Source organism: Dreissena polymorpha, chromosome 2 (assembly GCF_020536995.1).
Source record: "Dreissena polymorpha isolate Duluth1 chromosome 2, UMN_Dpol_1.0, whole genome shotgun sequence".
NCBI classification, from domain to species: Eukaryota; Metazoa; Mollusca; class Bivalvia; order Myida; family Dreissenidae; genus Dreissena; species Dreissena polymorpha.
Window position 1 is genome coordinate 144,705,119 of NC_068356.1, and position 24,637 is coordinate 144,729,755.

The 24,637-nt window shown below is 35.6% G+C and overlaps 1 protein-coding gene across 1 annotated transcript in view; it reads left to right on the forward strand.

The window, feature by feature from the left end:
• The window catches only part of LOC127870153 (uncharacterized), a 36,360-nt gene extending 16,526 nt beyond the window's left edge, over positions 1 to 19,834 (forward strand). The window contains exons 3-5 of the mRNA XM_052412809.1: positions 204 to 319; positions 12,748 to 12,913; positions 19,653 to 19,834. Of these exons, the coding sequence (XP_052268769.1) occupies positions 204 to 319; positions 12,748 to 12,913; positions 19,653 to 19,834 (464 nt within the window). The remainder of the gene's footprint in view (positions 1 to 203; positions 320 to 12,747; positions 12,914 to 19,652) is intronic.
• Positions 19,835 to 24,637: the final 4,803 nt, after the last annotated feature.

Below are 24,637 nucleotides of genomic sequence, written 5' to 3' on the forward strand. Positions count from 1 at the left end.
CGCCGTCGTTCTATCTAAAATCGGGGATAATCTTGGCATGCACAAACGGGAAAAGAGGGATCGAGGCGGACTGCTCATGACAGACGGTCGTCATGACAAGGTGTATTTCGGTGACGGTAACTTCTTCGTCGGTTGCAGATGGTCCGGAAACTTCTTGAAAGAAATGTTGCGGTTTCAGCACAAACGAATGCAGTTTCCCAGAGGGTCGGCTATAGACGGAAGTGGCTGCATACTGGTCTGTTGCGATGCATCGCACAGCATTTTCCGCCTGAACGCCGATGGATCACGTGGTGAAGTCATTTACTTCGATCGGAGCAAGGTGACGTAGACGTACATCCGGACGGCCGTCGATTTTTGGTAACCTTTTGGACGGAAAACGAGTGGCTTTTTATCTTTCGACAGATTGCTTAGAATTATTGCCCCAAGCTTTTAATGGGTGATATGTTTAACACGAAATACGGAAACGATGCATCGTGTGTTTTATACCGGGGCGGGTATATACAGTCTTATTTTACGTAAAAAATTGGGTTATCTTCGCCTCTATTCAAAAAATCGATCGAAACTATCTTATAATCAAATTTAGGAGTTTCTTCAAATTTGTTTTAAATTGCCATTTTGTACTTTTTTAATAAATGTTTGTTAAACCGCCAGCGTGTAAATCTCCCAGTGGATATATTTGGCACGCAACCAACAATATTTTTTGTTGAAGAAATATATTTATAGATCTGTCATGTTGACTATAGCGCACTTAACTGTGTCAGTGTTTGGCATATTATCATAGAATTTCTAGTATCACATATTTAGAAAATACATGACTTGTAATAACCATATATTTATTTACAGAAAATATGCACTTAGTACTGTTGACTGTTCAATTTGCAATTCTTTGTTAGTTATGTTTAAAATGTCTTCATTGCAAATAGAATATTAATTGTGTGCCGTTATATTCTTCCTAGCTGTCATATTACTTTTGTTTCACATTTTACTACACAAATATATTTTTGGTCATTATTTTAGAATTTCTACTTTTAGATTTTGGGAATAAACATTGAATACATGTATCTTTTTGTTGTCTTTCAGTTCATTGTACATATAATTGCATATCTATTGTAATGTATTTTCTATGATCACTCGTGAATTAAATTCGATATTCCTTCGAATCCAACAAATACCCTCTATGTAATGCATACGCGCCTCGTTTTCCTATAATTTCGTAAGCAGCTATAATGAAATAAATAGATATTTCGTGACGTCTTTTTCTGTGAACTTTTCAAATAGAAATAACGTTTCCTTTTCCCAGAAGTTCGTTTAAAATGTCACAGAGTTTCTTAATTACTTTCTTATTATCAAAACTATAACTGTATTTTATAATAATAAAAATAATAATAATAATAATAATAATAATAATACTTATAATAATAATATTATTAGTAGTAGTAGTAGTAGTAGTAGTAGTAGTAGTAGTAGTAGTAGTAGTAGTAGTAGTAGTAGTAGTAGTAGTAGTAGTAGAAGTAGTAGTAGTAGTAGTAGTATAATAATAATAATAATAATAACAATTAGTATAGTTACTGTACTTTATTCCTTTAGAAATGTTCTAAATATAGAAACAATTATGCTAGTAATCCATAATTTTGGAAACAAATTGATCCATTTTAGAAGGATGGGAGAGTCCACTAGGCTTAAATGGGTTAACCAGGTTTGCTCTGAATATGTGGTGCGCCTTTCTAGTGTTTAACGTGTCACTATTGCTCTTTGTGTTCCTGTACAAATACAAAAAAAACATCTTGTTTAGTTCATATGGTTTGTAATGTATTACTTTTAAACATGGATGAATTTGGTATCCACATTTAGGTTTTAAATTGAACCTATCAAGTTATTATAAATAATAACAACTGTTGAAACGTAAACGCCATGCACTTTACAAATAAAACATTTGCAAAGACAACCCCGGAAACCCGATATGCTGTGAGAAGTTGGATGTGCTAGGAGAAGTTGCCGATAGATTTCGATGAATTTCGGTAGGGTAAATAAATCCAGTTCTATAATTGTTTAAAGGCATTTTTTAATTAAAATATATTTTGGTGTATGTAAAGGAGGTATTACCATGTTTGTTAGAAAAATCCTGGTTATTAATATTCAGGATATATTGAAATATGGCTATTTAAAGTCGACGATGCAGAGGATCTGTCCCATATTTAGCACTTTATTTACAAATTTCTTTAAAGATATGCCAGTGAACAAATTTTTGCACCTACAATTATATTAACTAATGTCCCCGAGTAACATATCCGCCAGGGTTTCTTAAAAAAAATCGTATTGGTGGAAAAATTCAAATTTACATTCAACATGTTGATGAAAAAATGATATGACATGGTGCTGTACAAAGATGTCGAGATATGACATGCGTGCAGTTCATTTATGAACTTAAAAGCTCACTATTACAGCTAATTTATGCACATTCTGATGCACTGTAGATCATTTTCATTGAACTGTGAGGTTTTATAATTATATCCGTTCTGAAACTAAGTTAATTTCCAGCTTATTTGTATCTTTTTTTATTGTTTGAAAATAATTGTAAATGTAAAGCAATTGATTCATACAGGTAAAAATATACGCCCGGTAGGTAATCTAAACATTTATAATAATATTTTCTGCCTATAGTTCCAATTATGGGTAGACTTTCATAAATGTGAACTAAATTTGGATCTATTATACATGACTTCAAGTTGACAGCTTTGCAAACATCTCCGACAATGCATGCGTGTAAATGTTAAACAGCATGGACTTATCAATTTTCTTTTTTTCTAATAGTATACGAGTACAGATATACATAAAATAAATACTTGTTCATGTAACAAATACCAACGTATTTCACAAAACTAGAGCATATAATCATAGGAAAGAAGATCTGTAAAAACAATGAAGGATTTAAATATGAACCATTACACGAGTGTATGTATTTAACAAATATGCGTATGAACATATTACATATTTCGATGTGTGATTTATCGGAAATCACATCTTCAGTGAGATATTACAAACTATAAACAAGACATACGTAATACATTAATAAACATAAAAACGTATTTGCAACTTATATTTTAAACATGAAATGGATTGTCGGACCTGTATTCAGATGTGGATTCACATAAAATAACTTTTAAAAAACTATTACGAAAAAGCGGAAATGAAGAGGGGAATCATACAGAAACTACAAAACAACACTCTTTTTTAAGGGCAAAATTTCACAATATAGCTGAACAACATTCGATTTCCGTCTGTTATTCGAGTTCGATAATTAAATGTGATAAAAGTGCTAACAAACATTTCTTCTAAGAAATTACTCTGCAACTTGACAACACAACAAAAGCAATACCAGTGTTAGTTTACGTGTCTACGTGATATTATTGACGTTGTTGTTGATGCTGGTCACAAATGTTACGTATTTGACCCATTTATGCCTAGCGTCAAGAAAAAAAGGCCTCGGCAAACAGCGTAGACCCAGATGAGACGCCGCATGATGCGGCGTCGCAACAGGGTCTGCGCTGTTTGATTAAAGGAATTTCTAAAAGAAATATTCTAAATATAGAAATAAATATACTAGACATCACTAATTTTGGAAATAAATTGATCCAATTTAGAAGAATGGAAGAGTCCACTAGGCGTAATGGCTTAAGTCTGTAAAGGACTGGAAGAGTATGATGGAACATGGTACATCATTGATGTCATAATTATTAATGAGTTATGCAAAATAGGCCGTCATTAATAATAAAAGAGGGTCATTTGATATACCGTCGACAGCCCCCAAATCATCATCACGTGATCGAAATCCACAAAAATTTGCATTTGCATAATTTGCATCTGTAGCATGGCAAATCGACCTGTCGATAATACCTGAAAGGGGAGTTAGAAGTATATATAGATAGATAGAGTAACGCTAATGCAGTGTACATGTAAAAAGCTCCTTTCATAACTTCTATCACAAATGGTCATTGATTTGTTAAGAAGCGTATATAATTTGTTTTGTATATTTTTCCATAAGTGATTTCACGTTTTAAACAAAGTAAACGAAGATTAGCAAGCGAGCTACCCCCGTAACGTCGAATCAGACACTAGCCGAATGAAAATTAGTTGTTAATTATGCAATCCATTAGTTATGCAATTGGTTATTATATACGTACATTATTGTGTTTAATTCTCTTGTATGGTCCAACTGTCATCAATGATTCGATCACGAAGCAATATCTCATGTAGGCCTACAACTACCAAAGCTGCGTTATGATAAAATAATTATTATTGAATTCCGCTATCAGTAAATTATTTGTAATGTTTGTGTTACGCTTTTCCACGATAATTTTTAAAATAAGTGTATTATTAATATTCAATTTGTCACTTTATTTTTCGATAGTCCAATGATAAAATGACAATACTTGTTGTTTCGAGAAGAGTTAATTATCACGCATTATATTAATATTACTTGTGTCGCAATATAAAATGCTGAATGTCTTGTTCCTATATTTAATATAACAATACGGCTGAACTTGCTGCCAGTATGACCTCTACTGAACGGATTAATGTTCCGATTTAACCCATTTATACCTAGTGGACTCTCTCATCCTTCTTAATTGGATCAATTTATTTCCAAAATTAGGGATGTCAAGTATATTTATTTCTATATGAATATTTCTTACAGAAATTCCTTTAAGCAAACAGCGCAGACTCGAATGAGACGCCGCATCATGCGGCGTCTCATCTGGATCTACGCTGTTTGCCAAGGCCTTTTTTTCTAGACGCTAGGCATAAATGGGTTAAACTGCGTAAAACTACTATAACATGAGTTCAATTTGTACATGTATTGTTGGTATTGTTTATATACGAACGCAAGAATTCCATTTCACAAGTGATCGCTCGAGTGTTTTTAAGCTAAATCGGAACCAGCTGTTTTCGAAAGAAAAGTCAATAACTTCCGCTTTAAATAGTAACTCCATAAGCACGAATTGTTTACAGCAGTATTTGTTTAAATACGTTTTAAAGTTAACAAAAAGTTCATGCTGTATTAATTAGAAAGTCTTGTTGGTTCAAATATTACATCGGTTTTGAAACTTATAAATAATTATGTAAATTAGAATAAATATCTCAGATTAATGTTATGACTTTGAACGTTAAGAAGGAATACCGTTGTGTATTCTTGACCTACAAAGTTTAATATATCTATAAATTGCTGTGGTGATATTATGAACGATAACGGGGATATTTGTTCATGTCAGTGTTAGATCGTTTGTTATTTCACGAGCTATCATAGAAAATATATGTTCACGAGTGACGCAGCCACGAGAAGAAATATTTATTGTTCTATTATCACGAGTAAAATAACAAACGATATTACACTGACATGAACACATTTTCTGTTTCTGTTATGCCCCTTTTTCGAGAAAATAATTAACAGCTGTTTCCCTTCGCTGAAAAAAAAAAGAAAAAATTGTTGGATTCGATGGAATATCGATTTTAATTCACTCGTGATCATAAAAAATAAATGTTTAATTAGTTTATAAAATGTTAAAAAAGAAAAAGTAGTTCCGAAAATTTGTTATTTTCACCGTTGAACATAACAATTGGTTTATTTTCACTGCTGTTATTTCTCTGCAGAAGTGTCATATTTTATCATTAGGTATAAAAGAAAGGCATATGTGAAATTATCAGAATGGCGAGATAACAGAATATTAAATGAGCTTCAGCAGAATAGCAAAACAATAAAAACAATTACGTGGACTGTTTTTTTAAAGAATATTTTATGTATCGGGAAGCTAGTGATGTTCTTTACACCACGCATGAATAGAACTTAATCACAAACCAAGCAGATGTAGATTGTGTAATATTCAGATATGTGTCCATATAGTGATCCTATTATGTATGGACATTTTGTTTATTCGTGACTGATGTTCATGTCGAGCTAAAACATTTTACATACACTTCTCGATGCTATACACAATTTTTTGTAATTAAATACTATGTATGCAATTTCCTAAATGTTTACATGTTAAGACAAACCAATCAAGATAGTAGGTGTCAGAGGCAGTGATAATGTTAAGAAATCTGACATGCGTATGAAACTCAATATGCCCTACATACAAAGATCTATAAATACCAAGTAGCCATGCTCTGTGAAAAGAAAGTAAAATGCAAGTGCGTAAAGTGTGTGATTAGTGTCGTCCCAGATTAGCATGATGTTTAATGCAGGTAGAAGAAGGCGTCGATAACGTTTCGTAACAGAGCAAATCTCTCTGATGCACGCGATCTTTTAATTTGATTCATGTTGCATAAGATTTGGTAGAACGTACATTTTAAGCCAAACGACCTTAAAAACAACGTTTACACATGTTTTAATATGTTTAAAAATATGCTTTTTTGTTTAACACGTTGTTTTTTTACAAACCTATGTTTGAATATATTACCTTTAAAGTTGAATGTACGTATGTTACCGTTTTAAACCAATACTTTCGGGCTGATAGGACTTGAATGGTCATCGTCTGCTAGATATATCGTGTTGGTCGTTACTCTGTTTCTATAGTTACTAAAATGCCTCTCACGCGGACTGAAAGCTCCTTTAACGATTGTATATACTCACTGTTATAACAAGCCACCATGCTGAACATGGATTAGAAATGTCATGTATTATTATAATACATACAGAATATTGTCATTTAAACCAGATATGAACGCCGAACAATACCGTCGTCATGATATGTTAAACAATAACACTGTCGTGATATTTAAAATGTCAAACCCTATTCTTATTTACTAGCGGACATTCTGACAAAAATTTAAAAGTAGAAGTTGTACAAATGACACCCTTAATTACTCCTATCAATATATATATAATTTGCTATTTTAAGAATAATTAATAATGCGTCGAACGTGTAGTTAAAAACGCGCCTCTAAGCGATTTAACACTATATTAGCCACATCACAGGATATAGGCTTAATTATAATAGCTAAACTGTCAGAAAATTTTACTCGAGCTAAATTGCAGGAATAATATTTTTGTCTGTAGGCACAACTTACTTCAACTGTATTTGCCTGATTGTATAACTACCAGCACTTCTATCACTCATAAAAAGAGTATACGGACGCCAAGGTATATCTGGAGCTACACGAAGGCCTATTTTCGCAAAATGCGGCTCATATATACAATAAATTGACATCTCGCCTGGACGGTGATCGCTCCGCCCACTTTATCACGTGGCTTAGCGGTTAGCAAACCTAGACAAGCTAACACCAAAATGGCTTCTTTGCCTATAGATTGCATATAGATTTACGCGATATTCCGGATGATTTTTATGGACTTTTTCACACCATATAATACTGTATTAGGGGGTTGTGTCATTTAGTTATTCTGCAAATGCAAAAAATATTATTTTATAGAAAACATCAGCGGACATAAGTTTGCTTTCGAGGTAATACCGTAAATTATGCCCTCAGTTAAAAAAGAAAATAAAGATCTTCACGAGCGCTTGCGGAGTTGAAAGCAAACGAAATTAAAAAATTATTCTTGTTTCATATAAGTTACTTTTATGATCGTTTATACCCGTACTATTTTCTCAATTATACGTAGTTATTGAGCTCAGAAAAAAATTATAGCGCCATGTTGGATAACAATTGATGCGCCGTGGATTTCGATCGAAATGACTGGGACCGTAATGCGTTTGTGCCGTCTAATTACGAGCACAAGCAATTCAAACACAAACCTTCAAAGTACGATATAGACTTAGGTTTATGTCAAAATATACAAATTAACCTCCCTTTAACCTAAACAATGCATTTTCTTAAAGAGCCATCTAAGCTGAATGCACGTTAGAAAAAATGTGTGCCATGTGATATGAAAAAGAAAAAAACAACCACGTGATGATAGCCTAGCAACGTGGTTCAATAATTTCACCGTTGTTATTTTTACTCTTTTTTAATTTAGGTATTTTTTATTATGGACCCAAACTTATATACTTTTTCCAAAATGTAAAAGAAAATGATACATCTTTTCATAATATTATACTTAAACCAATAAAATAAAATCCTACCAAATATGGTCGGAGTTTCTTGTGATGGCAGAGATTGTATTGAGAGCAAGGAACGACAACTCTGCGTGGAAATTGCGTTGCATAGTCAACTCGTGCTATACGCCACATTTAAACAGCAACATTATATAATATTCGCTATGTCTTGTATAATTTATTTGTTTCTAGTGTGACTATTTGGCATGACTCCTTGTCATAAATAAAGGATCTCGCGCTGTAATTATGTTCCTCGTCTGATGATGCTTAAAGCTTAAAGGGGCATTTTCACGTTTTGGTAAAATGACAATTTTTTTAAAAAAATATTTCAGATTTTCGTTGTAGTTATGATATATGTGAGGAAACAGTAATACTGAACATTAAGCATGCTCTAAAATATCCATTTTATGCATACTTTGACGACTTAAAAACCTGAAAATTATAAAGCATTGCAACGCTAAACGATTAAATAATTTGGAGAGGTCTGTTGTTGTCGTTATATTTTGTGATACTACGAAGATTGCTGATATATAGTATAAAATACACCGCTCATTGTATGAGCAAAGATGGCCGAGTGGTCTTAACAATAGACTTTTACTCCAGAGGTCAGTGGTTCGAGATCAGTTGAGGGCTACTTTTTTTCTTTTTTTAATTTAATTCTTGTTTTTTAAATTGAGCCCTCTACATCCCATGTTTACATCTGTCAATATAAAGCATTTAATGACAAACTTCATTACATGCCAAAGTCTGTGAAAAGGTTCCTTTAAAAGTCACTTTGTGCATATGTAATGGATATTACTAGCACTTTTTTGCTTTGAATATTGAATATTTATTGATATGTATTTAAATATCATGAACCATTTTACAGTAATTGATCAGTGTCAGTTTCATCAAAATAGCCTACGACCTATCAGTAAAGAATGGACACATACTCAAGAAAAATACTTGCAAATTATATGCAGACGAGTAAGAATATGCCATAACACATCGGTTTAATGACGTTATTTAGGCAGCAATCAGAGCTCATATGTTTGAAGTAAATCCTTGTTTATTGATATGAAGATGATATGGAGTGTAGATCAATGTCAATATGTCAATGTCAACTGTATTCATCCTTCCAGTATTGTATTCAATTGGATCTCAATTATAATTATATTTTACATGTAGTAATAGTAATAGTTAAAATTATGGTTATAGTTTGGTATGTTGAAAGTTTCACTGTTTAATTGTGATAAACAATCAAAACAATATGTTTTCAATATTCGTTTTAACATATCAAGTACAAATAAAGTACATTTTAAATGAGCTTCTTACGATGAGATAATCAATGAACTACCGGTAGGTAGACTAGGTTCGTTTCCATATAATGATTAAAGATTACCACGCAGAGAAATGCAATATGTTACATGATTATAAGAACTTAAAAGTCATACTATGTCTGCAACATGGGAATGCCTTCCGATAACAGTTTTTCAGATTGATTTAAATAACGCCATAGTAGCTATGTCTTGAAACTAGAATTCACTAGAAAGGCTCATACTGCCTCTCACTCATCCAATACACATTTACAAATGATAAAGAATCCGTTTTAATTCAAAACGTTTATAGCTTTAAACGACTCTTAATAAGACGGATGGACGCACGGGCGGGCGGGCGGGACGGACGCACGGGCGGGCGGGCGGGCGGTACGGACGCACGGGCGGGCGGGCGCTCAAGCCGACGGACGGACGGACGGACAGACAGACAGACAGACAGACAGACAGACAGAAAGACAGAGAGACAGACACACAGACACACAGACAGACACACAGACAGACACACAGACAGACACACAGACAGACACACAGACAGACACACAGACAGACAGAATTTATTTAACTTACACAATTAACATCGTTAACGCAAAATGTGTTTGGTATTGATATATGTCAACATGTATACGCACAAAAACAAATGTCAAAACAAACATAAATATATACAAAACAAACGTATATTGAAGTACAGAGTGTGAACAGTTGGTAAATTAAATAGTATGATTTAACAAATTCGATCTGATGCCCGACAATCTTTCTTGTCTAACAATAGTGTTTCCATCATATCTGCCAGTCTGTATACGAAGGGGGGTGGGTGAACCGCTAATCTTAATCGGCATAAAAAAAATCTTTTTTTTCGCAAGTAACTCTATGTAAAACTCATATTCAAGATTTGACTTTAATGTTCTATAAAAGTCAAACATTGAACCATCTTCTAGTGTACGGTGCCAACTTTGTTTATATTAATCTATAATTCTGGATTTTGGAATGGTTTTTAAAAAATTAACATTAATATCATGAACATATCATAGGGAACGATTCGTATGTATCTCTGTATAAAGAGAGGATATCTTCCTTACTCACCAAAAACACATGCAATACAGGTATTACCTCTATTTACCTCTTAAAAGCTTCTTACAGAACTTGAGATGTATCCTTTCTTATCCCTTAGATTTCGTTAAACTCCAAACTTATTCTGAATAACTTACAATAGACCCAACACATGCATCAAATAGTTGACAAAGAACTTGTGTCTATAAATCCAAAACTTGATATTTACAAAACAAAGTATCCATAGCTTCAAGAGCTTTGCCAATTAAATGTTCTTGATTAAATTAAAACTACCTGCGTAATTAAATACAACACCTAATTTACAGTTTCTATAGGATGGCCATTGTATGTTCTATTTTTCATTTGGCAATAATCGGCTTCTTTTTAGAAAAACATTATATTTATCAGATTTAACTTTCAGTTCAATGACCACGTCGTCTGCAAAAAGTAATACAATTAAATCATCAAGTTGCAAACCTGAATCAATATTATTTTTTAAAACAACTCAAGATCTTCTAAAAAGATAGGAAATAACAAAGGAGACATAACTTCTCCTTGGTGTTAGCCAACATGCATAGCTAAAGTATTCTGAAAATGAAGATACTTATTTTACACATGACTTAACATTTTGATATCTCGCACAGTACTTAACATTTTGATATCTCGCACAGTACTTAACATTTTGATATCTCGCACAGTACTTAACATTTTGATATCTCGCACAGTACTTAACATTTTGATATCTCGCACAGTTCTTAACATTTTGCATTGAAATCCACATTTAAACATTTTAAATATAAAGCATTTACATTAACAGTATCAAAGCAATTAATCATATCGACAAAAATAACGTAGACGCTTCAACTCTGTTAACGTCAACAGTGTGGTTATAAACAGAAATTTATATCATTGTTTAATTATTTTATTAAATGTCCCGGATTCCCTTTGAAATTCGCATACTATGTGGAACTTAGACACGAGATAATTACTATGGAGAAATTTGAATCAATTATATAACATATCTTGCTGTTGTTAAAGTTAATACAGTTCGAAAAAAAAAATGACATAAATATTGTTAAGGCTCTTCGTATTACAATAAAGTAAGTTACGCGACCCATTATAAAGTCTCTTTAGGCGAGTCCTGCTTCCACATCGTCAGCCTCGTTTTCGATTCGTGTTAGTAATGCAACTCCTTCAAAGCTATACAACAGGAGTGTGACTGGGTTTTATTATCAAAACGTTGCGTGTTTAATTTCGCCCGTAATATTAGATGACCTATTTTTCAATATACACCTACTACGCAATACCACATAGCACGGCATTGCTGATCACGTGCGTTATACTATAACCCGTGCATGCTTCAAATGTTTGTGATAGTGTGTTATACAAAATGTTGTGCAACGTGATGAGGTTCGAATGTGAGCAATCGCAAGACGACTATAGTACATGGCTGTTAGAAAGATGATATTTTAGGGTCACGATGTCATCCGCTATAAACTAGAACTATGTACCTCAGCAATATTTCAACCAGTGATGTGCGTGTTGACGGTATGTTACAAACGACAACTTGTTAGGCGGCATCTGTCTTTTTTCGAAGGATGCAAACAAAACGTCTTCACACAAGGAGGCAAAACGGAGTGAATATCTGTAATGTAGGATTCCTACATCATTCAACCCATCATTCATCATTGGCATCAATAAATGCCGTACGTTTTTTCTTCACAAATAGTTCACTGTAGTATAATTAACGCTGAACAGCAAGTAAAACTTCCATGAAAATGGAATACGGTAATACGTAATACAAATTAACACTTCCGACTGACAAAAGACGGATTATGATCATACAAATTATGTGAAACACATTACTGAAAATATTTTAATATACATAATAATTCACACAAATATGCTTCATTAAAAAAATTAAGAAATAATTGCTTCGATGATGTGTAACCAAAAATATATGTGAAAAATGTCGTATGCCATCATATAGTCTGAAATGATAACTGAACCATCAAATGCAACACAATATCAAATGTTTCATTTTATATGTCAGACGTTTTGGGGAGAATTAAATAATCACAATCATTGACCTCTATCTCTGAACTATTTGTTTGGATGGTTGGACGTATTGAAAAGCATTGTCAATTGGAAAGTGGCTGGATCAGATGTTAATGTTCATTCATTTCAGGAGGTTGGGAACAAGATCATAAGAGATATCAAAGGAAAGTCGACCTTTGATTTATAAATTAAAAAAAAAAGACAGATAACAAAATCTTAGGAATAGCTCCGCTGTTAAGAATGCTAAAGGCCGTGATATTTATCCTGCCCTTCTGTTTCAGCGTGTCCTGGTAGTGTCAAAGTCTGGCGATCTTTCCCTTAAAGACATATTGTCGTATGAACTAAGTCTCCATCCTCCTGTCCTCTTTGAAGCCAAAAACATACTTCGTAAAGCAGACAAGCCTCAGATAATTCAGTCAATGAGAGATCCAGTTATAAACGTATCAAGTGAGGCTGTGTTGAACTGTATTCCTGAATCAGATTGTTATGTGCTTAATGGTGGCTCTTTGCTTCATCGTTTACCATGAAAAAAGGGCGACACACACAACGCAATAGCCGAGTATTATGCAGATTTCACGGACAAGCAACAGCGGTATTCGATGCTTACGAAGACGGTCCTTATATCAAAGATATCACAGACCAGAGACGAGGACAAAAGCGTGAATCCGAGTATGAGTTTCAACAAAGAGCAGATTGATCATGCAAATATTAGGACGCTTTTCTCGTGACAAAAACAAAGCAGGCATGATTGCTCTGATCAGAACAGCTCTGACTAAAGGAGGATGGTTTGTCCTTGTGTCACCGGCGGATGCAGACGTTGATATTGTTTAAGCAACAGTGAAATGATCCCGTCCATAGCCCCACAACCTTAATCGGCGAGGATACAGAATGTGTATCAGGTGATAGTGGACAGCTGAATATCAGAAATTGGATTTTATGATGAATCAACTGCTAAGTGATATCAAGAATTCAATCAAAGTGGTCTTTGTCTCAAAAACTATGACGTTTTACATAAAAATCATCACCCTTTGAGTCAAGCGTGATGGACTTGTGATCCTCATTGTGGCGTTGGCTATTTTTGGAGGCCATGTTGGATTTATGTGTTTCATAATAAACTTAAACTATGTCTGATGATCTTAAAGTGTTCTTTGGTCCCCGAAACCTGGGTATAGACACCCAAAACATCTAATTTGAGTGGATAGTTACAGAGTTTTGATAATACATGCAAATAGGTTTTGGCGGCCATCTTGAAAAAAAAATTCGGAGGTCCGATTTCGGTAAACTTTTTATATGTATATTGACCTATTTATGGCGCTTTCAACGTACACGTCATATAAATATAAAGTTTTAAACAGACTACCTCGCATTCCAATTTTCAACTGCTATTGTTTTCATCACTCGACACTATACAGACATTTTAATAACAGTAAAAGTTTGGTCTTAAAGATTGTGAGAAATAAACGTTTTTACGTGTATATGCAGAATGGCTTGAAGAAAAATGAATGAAAAGTCTTGAAGAAAAATGAATGAAAGCCAGACAATAAGCACAGACCAATAAAAAAAATCTCCGTCATCCGCAATGTCGGGAAATAGACAGGCCACTGCAATGTGCGAAGAAGTTCATGTATGATCAATATAATTTATTTGAAGACTCATGTATCACTATCGGCGACAAAACGAGCGAAGCATGTCGCAATCAGCAGTGTGTTATCATTTATATCGGGGTATATCGGTAAGTGTTTAACAACTCGCAAAATATCGCATCGTCGAGTTCGTGTCGGGTACGAGTTTCGGAAAATAAAAAAACTCGCATTACCTACAATTTTTGAGCATGTAATTAAGTTATATGTCTTTATTTGTTCGTTCGGTCGGTCGGTCGGTCGGTCGTGCCTGTATTCTCTCGTTCGTACGTAAGTTCGTCTGTTCGTTCGTTTTGCTCTTTTCAAGTGGTCAGATATATGGTATGCATAAACATGACTGAAATAAATATAATAAACATGTGCTGCTTGATGTCAAATGTGTTTGGTAAGGACACATGCACTTCATTGCGCCTAATATAATCGATCAAGTACACGCAGCGTAACAAAGTACATTCAATACGAGTATTCAATTGCAAACTTCGAGTTGTTTCCCTTCGCATGTCATACCCCGCATGGATTTTACAAAGATAGGTAATTCATATTATACATTATTGAAAGATAAAGCATATTTAAAACATTATTGCCCGGGAATCTTATTTAAGACAATATGCTTAATATGTAGATAGTTGGAGCTGCATGGCACGCTTTGAATACATTTGAGCCGTGCTCTGAGAAAAGGGGGTTTAATGCATGTGCGTAAAGTGTCGTCCCATATAAGTTTATGCAGTCCGCACAGGAAATCAGCGACGACTTTTTCCAATTCGATGATATTTTTGTTTCAAGAAAGTCTCTCCTTAACAAAAATCAAGTTTAGGCGAAAAGTGCCGTTCCTGATTAGCATGTGCGGAATGCACAGGCTAATCTGGGACTACACTTTACGCACATGTATTAAACCCCTTTTCCACAGAGCACGGCACATTTATATTCCAAATAATGGTTGCTATTGAGGTGCGTCTTCTGAAGTCCTCACACGCTGGTCCAAGATGATGCTGGTCGCTTAAAAGGTATTAGTGTTGTATGGATGTCTCTTTTAGCGACATATCCACAGTGAGAGGAAAGTTACGTCTTGGAAATGCATGTGCTGATTCGAGCGACATAGAGCTGATGGAGACAAATGGGGTAATGGAGGGACAGTCATCTGCTTTTTCTCTGTTTATTTAATATATATTTTAATCAGTCGCCCGCAATAATGTTACTGATAACCTTCTGAAACATGAAATATTCGAAAAGAACGTGATAAAAACCATATGGACGTTAGTAATAGTGTCATGTGATAAAAGTGATCTTAATTTTATTGGAATTTGATGGGAAAACATATGTTCTATATATACGCTGATTAACGAAAACGGTAAACCCTAAAGTATAATGGGTGTGCCTATTGGTGCGAATGCTTTTCAGAAAACAGTGATTATGCAGTATAACCGGATCGAATATCACTTATGGGATTGTGGTTTAAGTAATCTTCATGTGTTCTTAAAATTACAGTGTACTACATAATTTCTATTTTAGTTGTATACAACCGTTGAACTCTCGGGGTAACCCGTACGTAATACATTTACCAAAATGATTAATTATATGTAATTTCGATGGTTCGATACATACTTGCAGTTAGCTAACTATTCGCCATGTTATTAAAGCGGGTGTTCCGCTCTTGTTCAACATACGTGGAAAGCATAACGCAGTAGGTTTTTTCCGTTAAACATCAAAGGCGTCGTAATTTTATAAGTAGCATGATCAATTACTTCAAAGTTGTTCCTGGTTTACAGTCGAACCAATGTTGGCCTTTCTAAGAACATAAACCTTAATTTACATTTTATAAAGTTTCAGCAGATTCGTTTAAGTGTCAAAATATCAATGAAAGTCTACCGTGGCCCTAAACATGATACGAATGATCTGTATTAATTACTGTAGGCAGCGTCCGTATTTTCGCATCTATCAAGTAAACTACGCATGACCGTGCATCAAAGCACACGTGACCGTGAATGGGAGCATCTTTTGGGAGTGTACGTGACTTTTTAACTCACGTTACGTCGAGTAACGTTACGTGCTTTAAAGTGGGTCATTTTCTGTCTGCGTAGGTACATGCATGTGATTGAGATAATTTAGACTAACGTTGCACAATGGTTTAAAAAATAATAATGAATATAACTTGTTTACAACACATATTTGGTGTACGGCATTTTACCACAATAACTACAGCTTCTTTATGTGACCACACCCGTTTAATTGTTTCTTTATTCGCTAACATCCAGCTTACGTTATTGACTACAAGATGATACCTATTTCGCATCATTGTATTGCTTAGAGAAGACATTTATTGCAAAAATTGAACATTCACACCGTGAAATATACGATGATATATCCATTACGTTAAGTATCAGAATCGGCATAATATACGCGTCATGCGAAAATGGGACTTATCATTATGCGGCCATGGAAGCTCTAAATCAGCAAGTGTGGTCAGGTCTGAAGTTACGCTGGATTGCATATGACATAAGATCCATTTTCGCATTATGCGGGACAAACAGTATCTTGATTTCAGTTTGCACTTACTTTACTCCGTGTATAAAGTGTATTGATCTTTCACAAGACACTATAGTAGCCTCAAACACCCCGATCAATTGTAATTCGATGACATAAAACTAGAAAAACGATTACCGGTATTTGTTTACCTTCAGAAGTTTATTTGCAGGGATTAAAATAACCCGTATGATTCCAATATTAATCAATTTAAATATTTAGTTCTTGTCATGCACCGTGTATACCCAATGATAGGGTGACTTTAAGCTCAGAAGGCCAGTATTTCAAGGGGTAACGTGGACACCATATTGCAACAAGCTGAGTCATATACCAAAATGACCGTGATAGCCTGAAGTTTACTTAGCCACCGGCCTAAATTGGCATAAATGGTGGCGAGCTAAGGGGGCAGTCTACAGTTTTTCTTGAAAACCCCCAGGACAACAATCACTGGTCTGCAAAAGACCCTGAGAACAAGGCATTCGGTCACAGCCTGAAAATAGATTCAGACAATATTCAGTGCAGGTCATCAACAGCTCGAAAATAAAGCACAAAACAATGCAGAAAATGCTCTTAAAATTGATATCTGGGGTAAAATAGACCTTTTCGGGGGCCTCGGAACTTGCCCGTAAAACCCCCATTTTCAGATAAACCCGGCAAACACTTTTATATCTTTCCGGGTAACAATACACACGCAGTGGACAACATGATTTGCACCAGCACAGCAAATGCTTTCAAACTGAGCCAAACAAAATGGGTCATTACCGTTTACTTTTTTTGCACTGTTAACTTATTTAAACCCACCGTTGAAATCTGTCAAATGTCGGCTGCTTCAAGCAGGAAGTACATGTGTTTACTTCTCACTCAGCATGTTGTTGTTGTTGACTAAATTCCAGGTCACTTAGTTTCGAATTACTGAAAACAAGTAAAATTGCTAGAATATTGACCAATAATACTTACATTTAAGCTCCTGGAGTTAAAAAACAATATTGTTTAGGCCATACACCTTAAGTTCAGGAAATTGACCGGGGCCAATGCGCAAATAGGGCTTCAAAACTGTAGACTGCCTCCTAAGATATCCAAGATGGCCGCCATTTCTGTTTGTACTGAATAGTAATCAACGCATAGGGATACGTCTTGATATAAAAATGATACAAATTAATCTACTGGTGAAAATTGTTTATATAAGAACTACTCAAAATGTGATGCATTCAGGTCATCTTCGAAGGTCAAGTTCAAGGTCATATCAAAGGTCAAAGGTAAAAAATACAGAAAAATTATCGATGTTACCACATATTTTCTCTTTTTGGCACAATATATACAAGGTATTCAAGGTAATTTTGTATCAAACTGAAGGACATTAACTTTACTTTATGTTAATGCAAACAGTACAACAATTTTGTTCCCATGGAAACGAAAATTATGTCTTTCAAAATGACGGCGATGTGATTTTTCATTGAAAAATTGCCGCCAAAACCTATTAATGATCATAACTATGTAAATATCCACTAAAATTTGATTATTTTCGTGGCTACACAGGTTTCCAGGGACAAAAAACACACTAAGATCATCAGACATTGTTTAAGTTGATTATATTACACACAAATCCAACATGGCGCCAACAATAGCCGCCAAGGTGGCCACCATAACATATTAATGATCATAACTATGTAACTATCCACTCAAATATTATGAATTTAGTGTCTATACCTAGGTTTTAAGGGGCAAATAACACAAAAAGATCATCACACATGATTAAGTTTACAATAGTTCACACAAATCCAACATCGCTTCTAAAATGGTCGCCAAGATGGCCGACAAGATGACCGCCAAGATGGCCGCCAAAACCTATTTATGAGCATAACTATACAAATATCCACTCAAATTTGATTATTTTGGTTGATATACATAGGTTTTAAGGGGCAAAGAACACATTAAGATCATCAAACATTGTTTAAGTTTATTATATTACACACAAATCCAACATGGCGTCAAGAATGGCCGCCAAGATGGCCACCAAAACATATTAATGATCATAACTATGCAACTGTCCACTCAAATATTATGAATTGGGTGTCTATACTAAGGTTTTAAGGAGCAAATAACACATAAACATCATCACACATGTTGAAGTTTACAATAGTTCACACAAATCCAACATCGCGACTAAAATGGCCGCCAAGATGGCCGACAAGATGGCCGCCAAAACCTATTAATGGTCATAACTATGTAAACATCCACTCAAATTTGATTTTTTGGGGGCTATACATAGGTTTCAAGGGACAAAGAACACATTAAGATCATCATACATTTTTTAAATTTATTATAAAACACACAAATCCAACATGGCGTCCAAAATGGCCACCAAGATGGCCACCAAATCCCATTAATGATCATAACTATGTAACTATCCACTCACATTTGATGATTTTGGTGTCTATACCGAGGTTTCGATGGGCAAAGAACACATTAAGATTATCAGACATAGTTTAAATGTATTATGTTACACAGAAATCTCACATGGCGTCCAACGACACAATATGAAGGACCACAAGTCTATTACGTTTTACGTGATGCTTGTTATGTGAAACGCCATAGTTTTGAACTTCCGAGATTTCTGGATTTTGACAAGAGGATCGATATTTTTCAGCTTCAGGCAACACTGAATTGGCAGGAAATGACGCGTGTTTTGCATCAGAAAAGCCAGTACCCTGGGTTGTTGTAAGTCAAGTTCTTGCCTATGATTAATAGGTACAATGGGGACAAAGCGTGCATTCTGTCAACATAAGCCTTAGTTTGCAACCTTACCACAACCTTCACACCATTGGAACGTTTGCCCAACCCTTGTTTTGGAAGGCTAACGAAAATCATCATTGATGCGCCACACAGTAGTTGAAAAGGTTGTTCAGAATTGGGGGGGGGGGGGGGGCAAAGGATCCCTCATGGAAGAAAACGGGCTCAAACACATACTTAAGGCTGTCTATGGAGAAAATGCAATTGTGCACATTGTGACACGAAATGCTGTCCAGAGTCACGGGACCATCTTCTTGTTGAAAAGTGCATACACAGCCAGCTTGCAACCGAAATGACCCAGGAAGATCCAGAAATTCAGATACTGCTGGATCATGCCAAGGATTTGTACTGTTCCCTTCTTATGGACAAAACGACTCAAGCAGATGCTACATACGAGAGGCGCCCACATTATATTTGAACAAAAAATGTAAACATGTTTAGACAGTACCGCATGAAAATCCCGTGCAAATTGCTTGTACTCTGTCATGTACAATCATAATATTGATATTCGTCATTTAAAGAATGGTGCGTGGAAAAATTAGTGATAAAAAGGAAGTGGAAGGGATAGTTGTGGGACTTTTGAAGGCTAAACACACATATAGGAGTAGCCAAAATGAGTTAAAAGCAATGGGCTATTCGATTTCCTTGGGCTCCATCAAGAATATTCGTTATAATATTGGATATCAACGCCAAAATATCAATGCTGGCTTTCCTATGCCAAAGTTTAGATATCGTCGAAATTTGACCACACCGAACGTCATCAGAAAAATCAATAGTATGATCGCCAAAGTTAATCCACCGACCCAACGTGAGATGTCGTCTATGTTAGGCATCTCTAAAGGAACTGTATATAACATTATCACAAAAATATTGGAAGCTAAACTACGAAAAAAATGCAAAGTTCATCAGCTTAACATGCCGCAAATTAAGAAGAGGAGGGCTAGATCATGACAGTTATACATGAAGTTAAGAGGTGGAAGATGGAAGAACTTTGCTACTTCTGATGAGGCAATGTTCTATTTAGGTGGGTCGTATGGGCGACGCAAAGTTTGCTACATGAGAAAAGGCGAAACAGTTAGCGACAAACTTAAGTTCGTTAAGCTGGACTCTTTCGCCAAGGGTTTCATGGCATGGGCTGGTGTCTTTTATAGAGGTTAAACCGAGATTCGCTTTATCAACAAAGGAACTAAAGTGAATAGCAATTTCTATATCAATAAGGTATTGATGGCGTTTCTTCGAAATGACGTTCTGAAACTGTTTCCAGAAGGTCGGAAGTCAATGGTGTTCCATCAAGACAGTGCCTCAAGTCACACATCTATACAGACCCTCCAGTTTCTTAAGGAGAAAGTGAACTGTATTGACCCTGATGAATGGATGCCAAAGTCTCCGGATGCTGCCCCAATGGACTTTGGTATATAGAGAATCCTTAAATCTACAGAAGCGCAACGTTAACTCAGCTGTAGGTCTTAAAAAAGCTCTTAAGGATGAGTGGAGAAAACTGGACCAAAATATTATTAACAAGACTCTTGAATCGTGGCCAAAAAGGTGTAGGCTTATTTACGCATGTCATGGATCTCATATTGAACACTTACTTCAAAAAAGGTACTGTTGCAGTTCTTATATTGCGTCATTCATTTTGTTCAAATATAATCTGGGCGCCTCTCGTATTATGCGATTTTGATCAAACTCGAGAGGGCTACAGAGAAGAAGAAACATGAGCTTGTCCAGACCTCAAAGACAAGCATAGTATGGTTGATTTATCAGCTTATGATTAACAATTCAATGGTGTTGATTAAAGCATATCCTACTGGATGTTGGCTGATGTATTAGCAGGCAGTGCCCGATTTGCTATCCATCTTTGCTGCAGCTGGGTACATAACCTGCAATCTGCTTATAAGCAACCGAGAGGAAACGCACCGGGACGTTTATTAAAAGTTCGGTATTGGTTTTCATGTTGTTCGTAGGAGCCATCAGTGCTGGGCTGGGCTAGGACGTGATTTTGTCATTGAGCAAAAATTGACGATGTTTTATAGAGCACACGTGGTCTAACTCGCGGCAGTGGAATGACCGAGGAAATGCAATTCCCTGGGACCCTATCTGAAACATCCGAGCACAACAGTGCGATGCAGGATTTCACAGACCTGACCTATACTACAAGTCCACAACACAAAGACCCAACTGAGGCGTGCATCAAATGGGATTCTTCTGATCTAGAGAAAATGCAGACACAAATTACAACCTGCTCATCATACACAGCTGAACCTACTCTGAGAAACATGGTCAATGAGATAGTGGCTGGGTCAGTTGTAAATGTTCATGCAATTGACGCAGTTGTGAAAACGATCATAAGAGATATCATAGGAAAGTCGGTCTTGTCTTATAAATAAACGAGAAAATACAGAGCCAAAGCTCTTGGGAATAGCTTGGCTGTTAAGATCGCTTCTGACCGTGCTTTTTGTCCTGCTCTTCTGTTCCAGCGTTTCCTGGTGGTGTCAAAATTTGGAGATCCTTCCCTTGCAGTCGTATTGTCTTATAAACTGAGCGCCCATCCTTCTGCCTTCTGTGAAGCCAAGAACATACTTTGTACAGCAGATAAGCCTCAGATCGCTCAGGCAATTTGAGAGTATGCTGTAGACACATCGTGTGAGGCTGTGCTGAACTGTATTCATTAAACAGATGCATGATGGTGGCACTTTGCTGCATTGTTGACTATGGAGAAGGGCGACTCATATACCACAATAGCCGAGTCTTATGTAGATTCAGCGAAAGGCATTACGGACAAGCGACATTGGGGTTCGATTGCTACGAAGACGGTCGTTATAACAAACATAACACGCACCTGAGACGATGAAACAAAGGTGAATCATATTGTGAAAGCAAAGAAACAGAATGCTTATGTAAAAAGGAAGATTTTTGGTATTGTGACAGAAACAAGGCCGGTATGATTGATATAATCAGCACAACTCTGACTTAAATGGGATGCTATGTTGTTTTGTCTATAGGGGATGCAGACATGAAGTTGTTAAAGCAATAGTATAACGATCCCGTCGTAGCACCACAACGTTGGTGGGCGAGGATACAGATTTAGTCATCTTGATCCTGCATTACACCGAAAGGGACATCAAGACCATCTACTTCCACTCTGATGTAAATAAATAGTCAAAGGAATACAAAGTGTATAATATTAACCTTTTGAAAGAACTCATGCTAAATAAGGCTGTAATTAATCTTCAAAGATTTTCAGCAACGATAAAAAATGAAGTCTTCATAAGTTAGTAAAACCTAATCCTATCATGAAGTCATAAGCTAGTTCATTCTCTCTTCCAAATGTCGTAAATTGGATTTTATGATTATTCAACTGCTTAGTGATAACCTCAATTGGATTAAAGTGTTCCTTGTCTCCTAAACTATGGCGTTTTACATAACAACCATAACGTTTGAGTAACAAGTTATGGACGTGTGGTCCTTCGTATTGTGTTGATGGCCATTTTGGGACGCCGTGTTGGATTTCTGTGTTACATAATTAGCTAACATTTTGTCTTATGATATATAATGTGTTCTTTGCTCCCCGAAACCTGGGTATAGACACCAAATTCAACAAATTTGAGTGGATAGTTATATATTTATATTTTATGATCATAAATAGGTTTCGGCGGCCATTTTGGACGCTGTGTTGGATTTGTGTGTAATAAAATAAACTTAAACAATGTTTGATGATCTTTATGTGTTCTTTGCCCCCTGAAACCTATGTATAGACACCAAAATCGTCAAATTTGAGTGGATAGTAACATAGTAATGATCATTAATAGGATTTGGCGGCCATTTTGGCGTCCATTTTGGTCGCCGTGATGGATTTCTGTGTAACATTATTAACTTACACTTTGTATGATGATATAAATGTGTTTTTTGAATCTGAAACCTGGGTAAAGATACCAAATTCATCAAATTTGAGTGGATAGTGACATAGTTATGATCATAAATAGGTTTTTGCGGCCATCTTGGCGGCCATTTTTGATGTCATGATGGATTTGTGTGTACTATATTAAACTTTAACAATGTCTGATGATCAGTTTGTGTTCTTTGCCCCTTGAAACTTAGGTATAGACACCAAATTCATCAAATTTAATTGGATAGTTACATAGTTGTCATCATCAATAGGTCTTGGCGGCCATCTTGGCGGCCATTTTGAAAAAAAAATCCGGTGATCCGATTGTGGTAAACTTTTGACATGTTTTAAAGGACCTTCTACCCTACCAGGATCAGTTAAAATACCTTTTGTAGCAGTTTTTGGGGGGTTTAGGTGTATAATAACCCTACTATCAATCAGAATAAAATATTTGTCAACCCTTATCAGGTAATCATGTTTTGTTGTATTTTTGACATTTTCCTGTATGCCTTGCGGCCATATTGGAAGTTATTTTACCGGTTTCCATAGCAACATTACTGCAAAATCTATTCATGGTATTAGAGGGAAGTTATTTAAGTTCACTTTAAATATAATCTGGTAAAGAATTACATGTATCAACTTAATTCAAAACAAACAAAAAGATACATGGAATGAACGGTATGTTTCATTATTTTTGACCTTTGACCTTACATATGACCTTGGTCCTGACCTTAAGTGACAACCTTCATGCATTAATTTCTCGAGTAATCAAGACATGAACAATATTCACAAGCAATGTAATTGTATCAAATGTACGTGAAAAAATATGACTATCTTCTTATCATTACCCAATATTTAAAAAATGGCGGCCATCTTGGATTTCTCAGCTCGCCACGATTTATGCCAATTTATGCCGGTGGTCTGATAAACGTCAAGGTATCCCGATCATTTTGGTATATGACATGGCTTGTTGCAACATGGTGTCCAGGTCCCTGTTTCTAAAAGCCCTGAATGTCACCCTACCACAAACGTTCAGGTTCTTTGTGACGTCATTTCTCTTCAACCCAGCAAGCTTTTTTAGACCTAGAGGGATTTTCGCTTTATTTTATGATCAGAAAGACTATTTTGTCAGCCTACAATAGTTCAACAGAAAAATGCAAATTACGTCTTTGTTGAACGAAATGGATGCGAACCCGCAGCCAAGTCACGGTATTTCAGACAAAGGTCAGATATTTCATATATATGCGAACCTTTATGCGTCGTCTGGATATTTTCAAAAGATGAAGGAAAACAAACAAAAATGAGCATTGACAAATGGAAAGTATGATTCAAAAT